General features: G+C 31.1%; 1 protein-coding gene across 5 annotated transcripts in view; it reads left to right on the top strand.

The window, feature by feature from the left end:
• Nucleotides 1-14444: 14444 nt before the first annotated feature.
• Nucleotides 14445-15976, top strand: part of LOC127708082 (perlucin-like protein) — a 64997-nt gene continuing 63465 nt past the window's right edge. For 4 of the 5 annotated variants that reach the window (XM_052212892.1, XM_052212893.1, XM_052212894.1 and 1 more), the window contains exons 1-2: nt 14445-14526; nt 15550-15696. In XM_052212892.1, the coding sequence (XP_052068852.1) occupies nt 15558-15696 (139 nt within the window). In that variant the 5' untranslated portion in view covers nt 14445-14526; nt 15550-15557. The remainder of the gene's footprint in view (nt 14527-15549; nt 15697-15976) is intronic. The other variant, XM_052212891.1, reaches the window with a different exon arrangement.

Below are 15976 nucleotides of genomic sequence, written 5' to 3'. Positions count from 1 at the left end.
AATTTTAGATCTATAAATTTGGACTACATTTTATAAAAGAAAGCTTTCGTCAGAAATTTAAAAGTAACGTCTTTCCTCGTCCGCCTAGTGCGAAATAAAAATGATATAAATAGTGTCCTCACCTATTGGTAAAAGAAATTAACGAGAGAATAAACTCATCATAGATACCAGGATTAAAATTTTGTATATGCGCGTTTCGTCTACAAAAGACTCATCAGTGACGCTCAAATAAAAAAAAATACCCTTGCTAAAATTCCAGACCTTTATCTGATGTTTCGTGGTTAAAGGACAATTATGAAGTATCGTTTATCAAGGTTATATTTCCAAGAGGAACACGAGAACAGTTAGTAAGTTACATATAAGGATATTTTTGGTGCAAAATATGAATAATTTTAAATGACAAACATTGAACAGAACAGTCGTAGTGTGACTTTAGATTACATACATGTAGGTAAATCAGAAAATTCTATTTTGCAAACATTGCTTTTTATAGCCTTAAGATTTAAGAACAATTGAATTTCATTTTAATGACATACAATGTAATACTATGTTTAGTCGATCACATGAATTCAGTGGTTAAAAAGACTGATTTTCATTGGTTATTTCAGAAATTAATATATTTGAATTCTTGATTTTGTCTTTTGAGATGTAATTATGTTAAAAGAGGATAATAAGATAAATGTTCATATTAAACAAACATTTCGCATAAAAGATAACCGCAAATAGCATTGATTTGAGTTCAATAGATTTGTGATTCCAGGTTACTTTGTTTAGGAACACCACAGATAATCATACAATTATAGTTATTTCTGTGAAGGACGGCAATTAGTTAATTATTGAGTATTAATATTTGAAAATAAATTGTAGTCTGGAACGGAAATTTTTGTATTGCCATCAACTGAAAAGGTGACTTTTTTGTGTCTGAACTTAAAATGAGTCAAGTTTAGAATTTAATTCCTGAAAGGTAAATCGAGTTCTGTGCAGAAATTTTGTTGCAGTAAGTACCGTACTGTTGAGTCACGTTTTAGACTATCAAATAATAATGTTTTCAGTATGTAAATCTACATCTTTTGAATACTGTTTTCTTTAACTAGGCTATATCAATTGAATGCAAGCTAACCGTATGAACAGTTACCAATTAACCGCAGTATATACGTTTGAAAATAAGCTGTAAAATTAAACATGACTGATAACTTTATTGTTCAATCTTTTCAGATCGGTTCAAATTTAATGGAAGTTTAAGTTGTTAATTTTATCCTATTATTTTGTAAGCAAAATAATGATATAATTATTAGATTCAACGCTCGTCTTGCATATATCAGGTACAACAAGAGTGCAAAACGAAAACGCACCCACTAAGATTATAACCTACTATTCTAAAACAGATGGTTTCTAAGACACAACCAACCTTTCATGAATTCGTCATATTCAGATTTAGAGTTTAGGCGGGATGTCTATTGCCAATCTGTACTGCATCTTTATTGCCGATTAAAATGGGATATTATATTCATTAATTTAACCTTTCTCTCTTTGTGTGTGTGTGGGTGGTGGTGGTGGTGGTGGTGGTGGGTGGGTGGGGCGGGAGGTTAAATGTTAAACTGTAAACTGTAAAACAAAATATGTTTTCATATTGATTTACATGAAAAACGACAAACACGCCACAGTTTATTTGTTCTATTTTCGTAAGAACAAACTTTTTAACTTTTTATAAGTAGATGTTTTACAAATACTGTTATATACATTTTTTTGTTATATGTGACCCGCCATGACATTTCCAGGCTTATGGCGGTAAACGTCATAATGAGAAAACGTTGATCTAAAGTCACGTAACGTAATCGGGGCACCTGTCTTTGAATGTCCAAATATATCATGCGCTAAGAAGTTTAATTTTTTCTTGACTTGAGGAAATTTGAATTTTACACACATTAAGATATACAAACAAGTAGATTTTTTACGTAAAATTAATACTTTAGGTTAAAATCCCGTTTAGAATCGCGTTCTAAATGCGTAAATCACTTTGTCCTGAATCATTAATATGTTTTCAATAATAAAAAACGGTTTGAATTATATCTTTGACCGTATTAGAACTACATAATCAAGATGTATGTGTTGTTGAAAGTTTTCTTACATCCCTTTAACCTAAATGCCCTAATATTATTGATCATGCTGTTTGAAAAATGCTTAAGTCATAATTATTTTGATTGCAGATTCCGGTACATTGTTGGTATGGCTACTCCTCGGTTATTTAGTTATTAAAAAAACGATTATATTTTTATTTAAAAAGACTTGAATCCCCCCCCCCCCCAAAAAAAAAACAAAAAAACACACACACACAAAAAAATAACCAATATGACTGACCTAAGGTCATGCTTCGTTTATTCCCTATATAATCAACCAAATTTTTCCCAAGAAGGCTCCCCCCCCCCCCCTTGATCCGCCTATGGACGTCTTTTCAATCCTAAAGGTTGATAATGCTTACAATGCAGTCCCATCAATATCATTTTATCATATACGTTTTAATATATGGTAATTTTACGACGTACATTCCCTATCGGATAATATTTGATTGTTCAAGACCAATATTACCTATACTGTAAATTCAGAAATTATTGCGTGCATTTATTATTGCGATTTTTGAGGAATGGACAAAACTGCGAGATTAATTATTGCGATTTCAGAAACATCTGCATACAGATATGTGTGTCAGATTTCAAAATGCGAGTTCTTATTATTGCGATACTCATGGAGTCGCGTTATTCGCTTTAATAAAAACCTCGCAATAATTTCTGAATTACATATATATCATCCGAAAGGAATTTCAACGATGTCCGATTTGCGAATTTTCGGTAGAAACTGTTTGTTCTTCCCTCAGCAGGATTAGAACCAATTCTTCTGTTACAGCATAGCAATACCCCTCCACCCTGTCAAGCACCCTTGACCAATCAGGAAAATATGTTATAAAGATATAAAGTTTGGTTAACCGAGTAATGCTATCCTCGTCGATTTTTTTCTAATTTTATAACACATATAAATAAGAAGATGTGGTATGAGTGCCAATGAGACAACTATCCATCCAAGTCACAATGTGTAAAAAGTAAATAATTATAGGTCAAAGTACGGCCTTCAACATTGTGGTATGTATATGGCATGCCTTGCAGATCAGCTGTTTTTATTTGTCTTAATGGATGACAATACTTACCATTCAGTCAAATCAATACCAATTTACGTATACGGGACAACTTTTAAAACATTTTAAGGTGGCTGGGGCGTCTTAATTAAAACTGATAGAATGTTTTAATAATTTGTCAAAATGAAGTTTTTATTATGCTTTTTTAAAAAATATAATAAAAAGTAGGGGTCACCGGACTTTTTTTTAAGCTACAGTTTGTGCAAAATTGTCAAATTTTGTATAGATTATGCATGGAAAATCAAATTTTGTGTGATAAAAAAAAATTACATGATAGAATTTTAAGATAAAATGTGAGAAGATAGCTCTTATAACATGCTTTCAGATAAGAAAAAGAAAAAATGGGGTCACCGAACTTGTTTTCTTGCTACAGATTAAAATAGGTAAATTCACAACACTTTCTATTATAAAAATTACTTTATCTGAGTTATCTCCCCTTATTTGTCAAAGTTGAATTTTTTTTTATCAAACACAAATAAGGTGTTTTTGAGGAATTAAAGCCGTATTTATTATAAAACCCACAATTTTCTATATTTACATCAAAAGTCTTACACATAAATTACATACTACTCTCAAAATTTGCACATTTCATCAAAGATCTAGACCAACGTTATCTGCTACTTCAAAATCCAAGATGGAGGAAGACACCCGAGCCACCTTAACGCAGACGTTTAACATAGGGTTATACAGGCCTAACACCCGGAATAAAACATTGCACATACACGGACAAATTAAGTTGCGACAAGGGTCATCCAAATCCGATACCTCATGAAGTACAGCTTTGTGTATTTAAATTGCCTTAACTTTTTATTTTTTTATTTTGATGAACTGTTTGATATATTTTTCTTAAGATTTTGCATTATCGGTCTGTACAACCTATAGTATATGGTTCTCAAATTATTTTTTGTAATGAATTAAGAAAAAAATAACCAATTTGGCTGTTTTATTGATGCCATTTTGGTATATTCTCATAACTGTTTCAAAGTTTGTTTGGAAGAATATGTGCACAGAAATGTATATTTCTGCTTTCATACAATTCAACCATCGAAACTTCTCTAATATTTTCGGTGTATTGATGTAATTAATCATATCTCAAATATCATTTAAAATGACGCCATGTCTTCATACAAACTTCCATCTCTATTTATTTTTCTATTATAATCAATGCACTGTGTGCCAACTTCCGTTCACTATCTTCTATTTTCAACCTATTCAATTTCCGAATGATGTTTCTGTCAGGTAAACCATTCAATTTAATAATCATATAATTGTTAAAGTTGTATTATCAATTTAGGAAACTAGACAACTATTTTTATTTATTTGTATGTTTAGATTTCTTTGTAATTATACTGAAATTTCTTTTAAATAGTGATCACTACACATGTATTATAGAGTCTGAGTTAAGCAGTTTTCCTATCCATTAAGTTCCAATTTACAAAATTAATGTAAAAAGACAAAACAAACACATATATTAATGGAACAGTCTAGACCAATGCCAAAAATGAAATAATGAAATTCCAACAGAAAACAAAATTATCAACAACAGACGACACAGATCGATCACACCTTAATTTCAGAATTTCCTTTTGATGTTTTCAAGAATAAAAGAGCATTCGAATGTAAGGTTAATGGGACAATAGCTGCGATTTTGGGAATAATAATTCAAAGTCTTCAAAGGTTTCATATATTTATATATATATATTCAATTTCTAAACTTATAAAAATAAAGCTAGAAGTCGAAATAATCCGATCTTTATTCAAATTTGGTGGAAATAAGCGTATTGTTTCTCTTCAGTAATATCATTGACTTCTATCTTCATCTGACCTCTGACAAAACCTTACTTGGGACACTGAATGCGCATGTATGATGTAAGAAGAGTCCAAAACCAATCATGTGTATCCTAACAAAATACTCCTAGTATTCGATATTTTGTCAAATTCTGATTCAGCTCACCGATTTTTTTTATACACATAAAACGGGAATTAGTCTTCGAAAAGATGTCAATGCTTCTTAATTAATTTTCAAGAAGTTTTCTCGACAGCTAAAAACTAGTCGTCGTTGAGGATGTTTACGTCAAACGAGAAGCAACCCCACGACAAAAATACTAAAAAGACATCTTAACGTTGTATGTGTTTGTAGGCGAAAGCGTTTATCTTGATAAACAAGCCGTTCTCGTCAAAACTATATTGATTAGATATAAGAAGATGTGGTATGAGTGCCAATGAGACAACTCTCCATCCAAGTAAAAAAAAAGGAAACCATTATAGGTCAAAGTACGGTCTTCAATATGGAGCCTTGGCTCACACCGAACAGTAAGCTATAAAGGGCCCCAAAAGTTACTAGTGTAAAACCATTCAAACGGGAAAACCAACGGTCTAATCTATACAAAAAACGAGAAAGAGAAACACTTATGAACCACATCAACAAACGACAACTACTGAACATCAGATTCCTGACTTAGGATAGGTGCAAACAAATGCAGCGGGTTTAAACGTTTTAATGGTACCAAACCTTCACCCTTTTTCTAAAACAATAGTGTAACATCACAACATAGAAAGACACACTATAAAATATCAACTGAAATAGCTTAACTCAATCAAAGGACATATTACACCAGTGAATATACATTGAACAAATAAATTTGACCTATGCTACAATGTAAATACAAAATAAATAAACTAAGGGAAGAATAATAAAAGTAACATGTTATATCGGTATGAAATGTTAAACAAATTAAGAAAAACAATATGTTCGAACAAAAATATCAGCCATTTCCAATAACTTTAAACACAGGTAAATGAAAATAATTTTGGTGTTAGGTATACGTGTACAGTTTCAATAGAGAAAGGAATTATTTTTACAAAATAAATAATTTTGATGTTCATAGTACGAAGTGCAAATTTATAGTAATACCAAACACTTATCAAAGCTGGTATATAGACTAGATATAACCCTGAATAACATTGAATAACAAAAAAAGCATTACAATTAGTATCAACAGGTCAAATAAACAAGAAAGTACGACTTGAGAGTACTCGCAGTTACTGACAGCTAGTTAAAAGCCAAAACAATTAATAATAAAAAATCATGCATCAGAGACTAAAATCAACTAAAACACATCCCAGGGATTTAGTATTTTAACGTCATGGACAGTCAAAGAAGACATGACTTGTGCAATGCCAAAAATAAAAGTATCGACGGAAGCCATTTTCCGAAAAAATAATTACACGCTGAGATTAAAATACTAGTACATAAAACACACTACATTGAAAAAAATACACATTAATATATTAAAAACGCACTAAGATTATGAAAGTTGAAAAATACAGAATTTAAATATTACACAACGAGAATAAAAAATTGCACACCGATTATAAAAAGATACACACTGATCATTTAATGTTAACTATATATGAATTTGACAAATGTACTCGTAGGAAAGATCCAAAATCCTTTGAAGGTTATGTGGATGCACGAGTTAACTCAACAAACTTAGAATGTGCTATGTATGATGCATTCACCGATGCACCAATGAATGTGAATACAGCTTTACTCCAGTAGTTACATGTGACATCTCTACATTTGCAAAGCCTTTGCGTTGTTTTAGTCGGGCAGCTTTCGATGCCTCATTTTTCTACAAAGACACTGGTGGTCATAATTGTTCAGTAAACAAAGTTTTGCATTTTTCAAATAGAAGGGTTTTACCTACAAATTCACCTTTTCGACAAGACAAGACCTTATTTTCAAAGAAGACAGTTGCAAATGCACTAAATTAAACAATAACAATTTAAGGGAAGAAGATTAGCATACACGTCAAGCGTTTGACCATAAACCAAACGATACCCAAAAATTAAAACTAAAACAGAATTTATTTGAAAGGAATGCCTGTTCTACATCGTTTTCCATCTTAAAAAAAAATGATTGTGTGCATTAAATGCAACCAGATGGTATGAAGTTGTTTAACCTCTCGATCTAACTTAGTAACCTGTTTATGGTCTTTACGTTAGTTGTATATTATTAACTGTTATGAATATAAGTACAATGTAAAATATACGTCAAGGAGAAAGCAACCAAACAAAAAAATATACCTAATTGTGAATAATTATAAATGTCGGAAAATACAAAGGGTACAAAAAAAAAAACAATTAGTCGAAGAAAGACAAACATCAATAAATGAAGAAAAAAAAATAAAGACGAAATGCAAATGATGCAATGTTTACCATTTACGGTTTTGAAACACACAAGATTTATAAGTACTCAGAGGAAAGATTGACGGATATTTTATTCACAGTAAAACCGTGTATCTACATTTTGGCTAAATGAGTCGCCTTGTAAATCAATAGCTGCTACATATTTCTTTTTTCTCATGCATATAAAATATATATTCAACAAACCCACTTTCTCCTAATAAAAATCTTTCCCTTTCACACAAAACGCAAGGAATCAGTCCCTCTGATAACAGATTTTGCTGCCATAGACACGTGACTTTCTAATTCATGTCATTTGTAATAAGAAAACTATTATATGAAATTAAAAGCAATTATGTTATTATATGCCGTATAGACATGTAGACTTCATATCTTTTTTTAACAAACCATTTAGTATACATTAAAATTCCTCAGAGGTATACTTCAAAACTTTTAATTTGTAACTAAGGACCTGTTCTGGTGAAAGTTAATGGCCTCTCGCGTATAAAAAAGCATTGTTATTATTAGCTATATTGTAAAATTAAGAACTGATGCATGCAAAAATCTGCTAAAGAGGTCTGCGATCGAATCTATTGTGATATAATAAGGTAACAAAATACAAACAAATTGATATCAAAATCCTTGATGCATAATATTTAAAAAAAAAAATTACTTTCACAAAAGGAACGGAAAAAATTAATAGGAAAGAAATTAGTCAATTGACGTGTATTAAATTGAAGTATGACAATTTCCTTTGCAAATTCTTACATCAAGCCAGAAAAGGACAGAAATAAAAGCAATAAACAATTTATCATGTACATGTATTATAATATTAAATGACCACACACACGTTCACAGACTTGATACATAATTCTATAATATTTAACAAATGTACTATTTAGTTTTTATGTGGGTTTTTCTAATTTAGATCTAGTTAACACTGAATACTGAATATATGAAGCGTCAGTAGGATCTGTCGAGACCAATACATTTGAAGTAGCATACGTATACTTTGATTCAGGTTTTATTTAATAAATACAACATGACTGTTCTTATTCTACTTATTAGAAATTATCAAAGAAGATCAGGAATAAAAATCCATGAAACATACTAAACATTATAAGTTCAATTCAGAAGTATAATGTTTTTCTCAACTGAAATCGCAACGGAAAACATAAAGTTGAACCTTTCAAACAAAAATTCATAAAACACTACACCGCAAACTAAAGATTTGAGTGGAATATGATTTATCTGTGTGTAAGCTGCATGGGTGCATTAAAAATGAAATGCAATGGTTAATGTCACTGCACTATAATGGAAAAACACATCTTAACGTGCCTTCATCTCTGGTATAAGTTTATATTAAGCTCTCTTAACTATACTATTCCACAGATATTTATTTTCAATAATGTTCACCATTATATCAACAAAAAATCTGCTAAACAATAATAAAAAGAAAATCAACAAAAAAAATCATTAAAGGAGAAAACTGTTTCACCCTTCATTTATATTGTGCCTTGGTACTGCACCAGTAACGATAAATACAGCTGTTAACGGCTTTCAGGACACTTGAAAAACCAATTATTTAATTACTTAGAATAGTATATTAAGTAGGTGTATTGCTCTGTGGGGGTGCGTTGGTATTGTTTGTAAATAACCGCATTCAGTCGTCAGAACTTCTAGAGGCTTATCATACCTCTGTCCATTCTTAAGCAGAATATTGGGATAGCATCCTGCTTTTAAAACATCATTATCTTTTTATCATTTAATGCTCCATTTACACGAAGACGGCTAGGAAAATATTGATGATGGACAAATCATTTGTATAGTAGAGGAGAATGACCCATCTTGCTAAGGTTGCTGTATAGAATGTTAACTGCAATTTTCAAAGTATGTCTCAAACTGGAATGAAATTAAATGGGGAGTAAACGCCAATGAGAGTGCCACCTAAATCACAGCAACCTCCTGAAAAAGAAAACCAAAATGCAAAAAACATCTAGAGCTCAACATACAGTCATTATCTCTATGTCAACATACAGTCATTATCTCTATGTCAACATACAGTCATTATCTCTACGTCAACATACAGTCATTATCTCTATGTCAACATACAGTCATTATCTCTATGTCAACATACAGTCATACAATGTATCTCTATGTCAACATACATTCATTACAATGTATCTCTATGTCAACATACAGTCATTATCTCTGTCTCCTGGTTATTTAGTTCGCTGCGTTGCTGTTTCATTGGCGTAGTAAACCCAACATACTCCATGATAGACAAGTATCCACACAATATATCAAGCTCTAAATCGCCCTGAGAAAACCACCAAACTACCAAACATCCGCCTCCAACTATTTTAGGTCAAGTGTATATCGAGTCAGGTATATGACCGTCTTTCACAACTTGGCTGTGCTAGTTAATGTGATTTTTTAACAACTTTTTTATCCGTTTTCGTCCATACATTGACGTCATTGAACTTCCGAAATATGATAAATAACATATTTAATATAAACTTATAGAAATATTAACATTAAGTTCCATTTTGATTGTTCATAATAAAAAAAAAGTATCAACATACATTTTTTTAAGTCCAAAGAAACGATATTTGCAAGAAAATATCGACATTCTAGTAAAAAACATTCTTAGAAATGGACATTTGTACATAAATCAGGCCGTTAGTTTTTGTTTGAATTGTTTAACATTTGTCATTTCGGGGTCTTTTATACGGTATGGGTTCCACTCACTGTTGAAGGCCGTACGGTGACCTATAGTTGTTAATTTCTGTGTCATTTGGTCTCTTGTGGAGAGTTGTCCCATTGGCGATCATACCACATGTTCTTTTTTTTTTTTATATTAAACCAATTGTCATAAATGTTCGTTTCCTTTTGATTCCATCTACGAATTTAACAATTCTAGAAAACCACTAAATTAAAAAGCACGTATGGTAATGGTAACAAAGAAGGTAAGACAATTCATCTATTAAACTTTCAGCATTTAGTATTATTACTGGAACCTGGTACAAAGCTGGGAAACTTAATCTGACTTTAAATGTGCTAGCTCTCTAGATAGTAGCACTTGAAATAAATATCTAGCTCACTTGAACCTGAACACATTATTAATTCTGCATCCAAGTCGGCATGTATTTACTCTACTCTAGAAAGGCATTTGGTTGATGGGCAGCTACACAACCCCAATATCAAAGTTTTAGGTTGACTTGGTTGAGGATCGAACTTAGAACTTGGAGTTCATGCATTCCAGGTAAGGACGATAAAATGAGACCACGACATTCAGTCAAAAAGAGAGAGGCGTGTATATATAGTAAAACAATATCTTACGTAGATAATCTATTATTGGTATGTCTATACCTACAAACTTACAAGAGACATACATTGCCGAAATGAATTGGGTAACGTTAATGTTATTACTACTACTAGGTCTAAACATCTGATAGTGGTCTGTTTGTTGCCAAGTGTATTACTAGCCCAGTTGTTCAAATACAGTAACTTCTGTACTGCCATACGAATATTCAGCCATTTTATTGAAATTTTATGTTATAAGTCTTAAAAATCATTTTATATTATGGACTACATGTATCTCCGTCATGAATAGCTTCAGTTCATTGTCTGGGTTATGCTATACTTCTTTTTATCCTTTTCGGATATATCAGCTATTACAATTTTGTATTATATTTTGGATTTAATTAAATTGTGGCCTCGGGCATCACTAAAATAACGGTAATTGTAGAAATGCGCATTTAGTACCGTGATCTGAAAATAGGTTTATAAACAAATTTCATAATTTTAATTGAAATCTCCATTTTTCATTCAGATTTACCACAAAAACCTCAGAGATGCGTGACTTTACAAATAAATATACCGTTTAAAATAATTTCTCCATATTTAAGCATTCTGCATTGTAAATGGAAATTCTAGTAGTTGTCGACGCAGGGGAGACATAGAAATTGCTGGTCGTGAAATCACTTCATTCACTTATACTTTCATATCCCATAGGGTTATACAATACTTTCAAACGAAAACATTTCAATTATTGTATGGGTCGTTTTTTGAAAGCAGATATATTTTGTCATCATGGTTGGTTTACAAATCTATAAATATCCGTTATATCGCTGTAAAAACCTACAGAAACGACTAACTGATAATTCGTTTATGTCAATCCTATATAACAATGGATTAGAATAAAATTTAAGTAGCTTGCTTCTGCAACAGCAGTTATGGAATACTATCTCATTTAAATGAATATCTGGTAATGTAGAAAAGAATAACATGATTTTAAAGTGTTCGTATACTCTTCACTTAAGTTTAGTATTTTAACCTTAACATTATTTGAATATAATTATAGGTGTTTTAGCGTCAATGGACAGCAGTCCTACGACAAAAAAAAAAACCCGGAAGTACCAAAAAACATTTGTTTCTTTTTTTATATTGTTGCAAATTTCGTATCACTCATATAAAGTTAATGAAATACATTTAACTTTCTTTCATTTTATGTGTAATACCAACATTAATGAATAAAGTGTTCTTTCAGACAGAGTTCTTATTTGTTTTTTGTCTTGTACCTTTTGTAAATCAGAGATCAAGATAAAAGGAGAAAGCATATAATCACCAAACTAATTTTAAAGGAAAATGTTTATTTTAATCTCGCCGCATATTAATATTCTTGTTTTTAGCCAAAAGCTTAGTTAGTATTCTTGTTGTTTCTGGAATTTTAACATTCAGGAATTCTTTAGTAGTTTTTAGAACACAGATATAGAGATGCTTCACTGTATCTTTTGATTATTGCATTATTGGTGCATACATCTATGGTGCATACGACACCGTCTGTTTGATTAAATTCGAACAGTTCTATATATTTTTTTCTGTGGAGACGCAATATTGAACATAAGTATACAACGATATTTTCTCAAAACAAGATTGGTTGATTAATAGATCCATTATCATAAACTTTCATCGGCAAATGTTACAGCATATTACAGACGTTCACATATCAACATTATTTGAGTATACCGGTCTTAAATCTAGACTGATACGCTGATTCGGTTCTTAAATGTGCTAGCTTCCAAGGTATCAGTCCATAGGAAGATATATTTTCTTACCCGGAAATTCCATTCTTTCCCAATACTAATTATCTTTTGATACCCCTGAATGGTGCCTACATAACAAAGGAGCACCATACAATACTAAAGACTTTTGTTTGACCACCACTACTTACCTATGGTACTTGCATCCGATGTGAACACTCTTCCATAGAACAACCACGTCGGATCTATGAATATGAACAAGAGATAAGTCAATATGACTATGCAAACTGAATTTTCCAGAAACATACATATGATATAGAAAACTTCTGCTTATTCTGACTGTAACTTCCAAGATTTACCATTTGCATATTTTAATTCAATTAGATGCCGATGAATTATAAAGTTATTAATTATTTTATTATCTTAATAATTACATACTAACGGACACTAATCGGCAGAAGTAACGGACTCGGAACATAATAAAACGTAAAAGAAGTACTCATTTCGTACTTTTTCGTCATATAACAAGAAAAATGATAGGTCAATTGAGAAATATGATATCAAATATATAGTTTAACCTTGAAGCGGCTTCGACACAGTTGTTTGCAGACTTTAGGTATAGTCTCTGTTAGAATAATTCACTACTTACATACTCTAGATCTAGATTTTGGTGACATCCAGAGTTAAAACACTTATCTTTAATTGTTGAAGGTTGTACCAAGGTCCGAAGTTGACTAGTAAATCTCGTTTGGATTTCGTTGGTGTCTTTTTATTGCTGTACATGTATCATTGAAATATAAATATATTACACAAACCTTCTTCTATTCATATCAATCGTAATTAGGGAATATATGTAAACGAAAAAGAAAATCTCAAAGCTTTAACTTAACAGGCTACTTCTCTTCTGCTTGGAGACTCTAGACTAGTGGTGCATGACTTCAAAAGTCGGACATCGACACCAAATTCTCAATAAACTAACAAAATGAAATAGCATCAACGTGCAGTTATCGAACTCTCGACTTTGGACCAGCCCATCAATACGTCGCCTAGTTGTTTACAATTCTTTATTACATGTGTTTAATTACGAAACTGGAGTTGTGTAGGGTATACGTCAATGAAACAGCAACCCAAGAATAGATACAAAAAGGACATCATTCTGTTCTTAATATTTGAGTCACCATGCATGTCTGTAACATATGTAAAGAGCATGCTCAACGTTATGATAGCAAAACTGGAGTTAACAAGTGGGAATAATAATTTAGGAAAAAAAAGAAAAAAAACACTTTTATGCGAATTTGTCCAATGCCTTCTGATTCAGAAGCGAGTGTCAATTAAAAAGTAACTTTGATCAGATCAAATGAACTTTGTTTCTAGCAAATACTTAAACAGTAAAAGTCTCTTAATACCAATTTTGTTTTGACAATCTCAACTATAAAATTAGAATTTATAGAAATTCTCACCCAAATGTTTTGTACGTTGTTGATGCTGACCATTTATGGTTCGGGCAAGGAATTCAAATTTCAAATACTTTCACCTTTTTACACATATCAGTGATAAACAAAAAAGTTAGTTATACACTTTTTATATGCACAAAGCGAAGTAACTCTGTGTAGCTAGAATATTGAGCGCATAGGGTTTTGTTGCGTTTTTCTATGTCTTTGCCAAATTTCAGATTTAATATCGACCTTTTTAATTATTATTGCAAAAAAAAAAACAAGAATAAAAAAAAGAAAAAAATGAAAAAATTCAATATAAAATTAAAAAATCGTAATTAAATAGATCCCCCCTCACAATGATATTTAAATCGGTAATACGAATTGAAATCAGTCGTATTGTTGGTTAAATATATACAATTATATTTCATTTAGCATGGATATTTATGTATGGCAAATTATAGAAAATGCCATAAAAACAAGACAGAGATTCTATAACAACAAAATCTGTTCCCGTTCTTGAATTTCGTGGAAATGATCTAAACATGACAGTGTGTCGATCATTGATTTCGTTTTCTAACTCATTATAATGACATTGTAGGACCCAAAATTCACTATAATACTTTTTCATCGAGCTTTTCATTGTAATTGCACATTGTAATTTAAACTAAAGGTAAGCTGTGTATTGAAATTGTTATTCGTGTTTCTATAAATTTGGATACCAGAATTTACGGACAAAATACACCGAGTTGAAAAATGCTTTCTGTGGTTGTCAAGATAATTTATATAGATCTTGTAAATGTTCCGGTGTTAATGGTCAAACTTTGTAGACATTTTCCTATAAATTCCGAATCCATGTTATTGAAAAGAAATATATTTACTATAAAAAGAACATTATGATTTCGGTAAGAGTGTATATTTACGATAACTGTGTGCAGAGATCACAAAATGGTTCCCCGCCTCCCTTTTCGCTCATATTAACGGTTAGCACTGTTATTATTTTTTTATCTCATTAAATATTAAAACGTTTATTTTTACTTTTGACTGCTAGCAGCCTGTTTGATATTGGATACTTAGTATCGAATAATGAAAAATCCTGCCGGTAACTTAACATATATGAATTTTGGTCGAATTTACCTAAGCATTTTCAACCGAAACCATACATTTCAACAGTTGCATTGTACAAAGTAAATTCTAATGTAAGCAAGTACTTTTTTATATTTTTAAGTGTTTAAAGCACACTTGTTTGGGTAATTTTGCTGAAAATCAAAGGTAAAGTTACAAAAAGCAATTTGCTGTTTCACTTCGACAATTCTGATAAAATACAAATGACAGAAATAAACTTAAAATAAACATCGAATTGAACGGACTAACTGCAAGAAAAGGATGTGTTTACTTGTGTATGGTTTTGGTTGAAAAGGTCTACGTTAAATGACTTCTAGTATCATTCGGTATACCTCGTCTGAATATACAACGTAGGGTACCATACTCTGAAGATGGTTGTCAAATGTATTAGTAAATCGAAGTGAATAGTTACAATGCAGCTACTTCAGCCTGAAAAAATAAACATGATTTAATATATCTGTGGTTAATGCTCTATTTAGTTAACTTATTTAATTAACATTTTAATTGAATTTTTCATCTGATGAATATGTAAACATTGGAAACTGTATAAGTTTCAATTTTTATTTTTAAGGATATAAAATGGCTGCATATACTGTGTTGGTAATACTTGCCTTAATGATAGTTGAAGTTTGTTGTTTGCCGTGTCTGTCAGACAAATCTAAGAAGATATTTGAGAAAACAAAGAAGACATTGGATGGTCTGGAAAAGGAACTAGAGAGTAAGTTCTTTTAAAAATTCAAACAAATTTAGAAAAAAGAAGTAAGTTATATTTTGTCTCGAATATTGAGTGCATTATTTCAATATAATTAAGGTTTCATATTGATAAATAGACACGTAAGAAAGGAAAATAGAACTTTTTTTGTCAAGTTTTTCGTACAAAGCGTTATATGATGTAATATGTTTATCTCAAAAAGGCCAAAAGTAGAGATTTTGGTGAAATTTGACAAAATCGTCTTGATTTCAATCAAATGTAGTTAAAAAAATCAGTGGAAATTAGT

Source organism: Mytilus californianus, unplaced genomic scaffold (assembly GCF_021869535.1).
Source record: "Mytilus californianus isolate M0D057914Y unplaced genomic scaffold, xbMytCali1.0.p SCAF_7, whole genome shotgun sequence".
Lineage (NCBI taxonomy): Eukaryota > Metazoa > Mollusca > Bivalvia > Mytilida > Mytilidae > Mytilus > Mytilus californianus.
The sequence above is the reverse complement of the archived record's forward strand: the minus strand, read 5'-3'. Positions and strand labels throughout refer to the sequence as shown.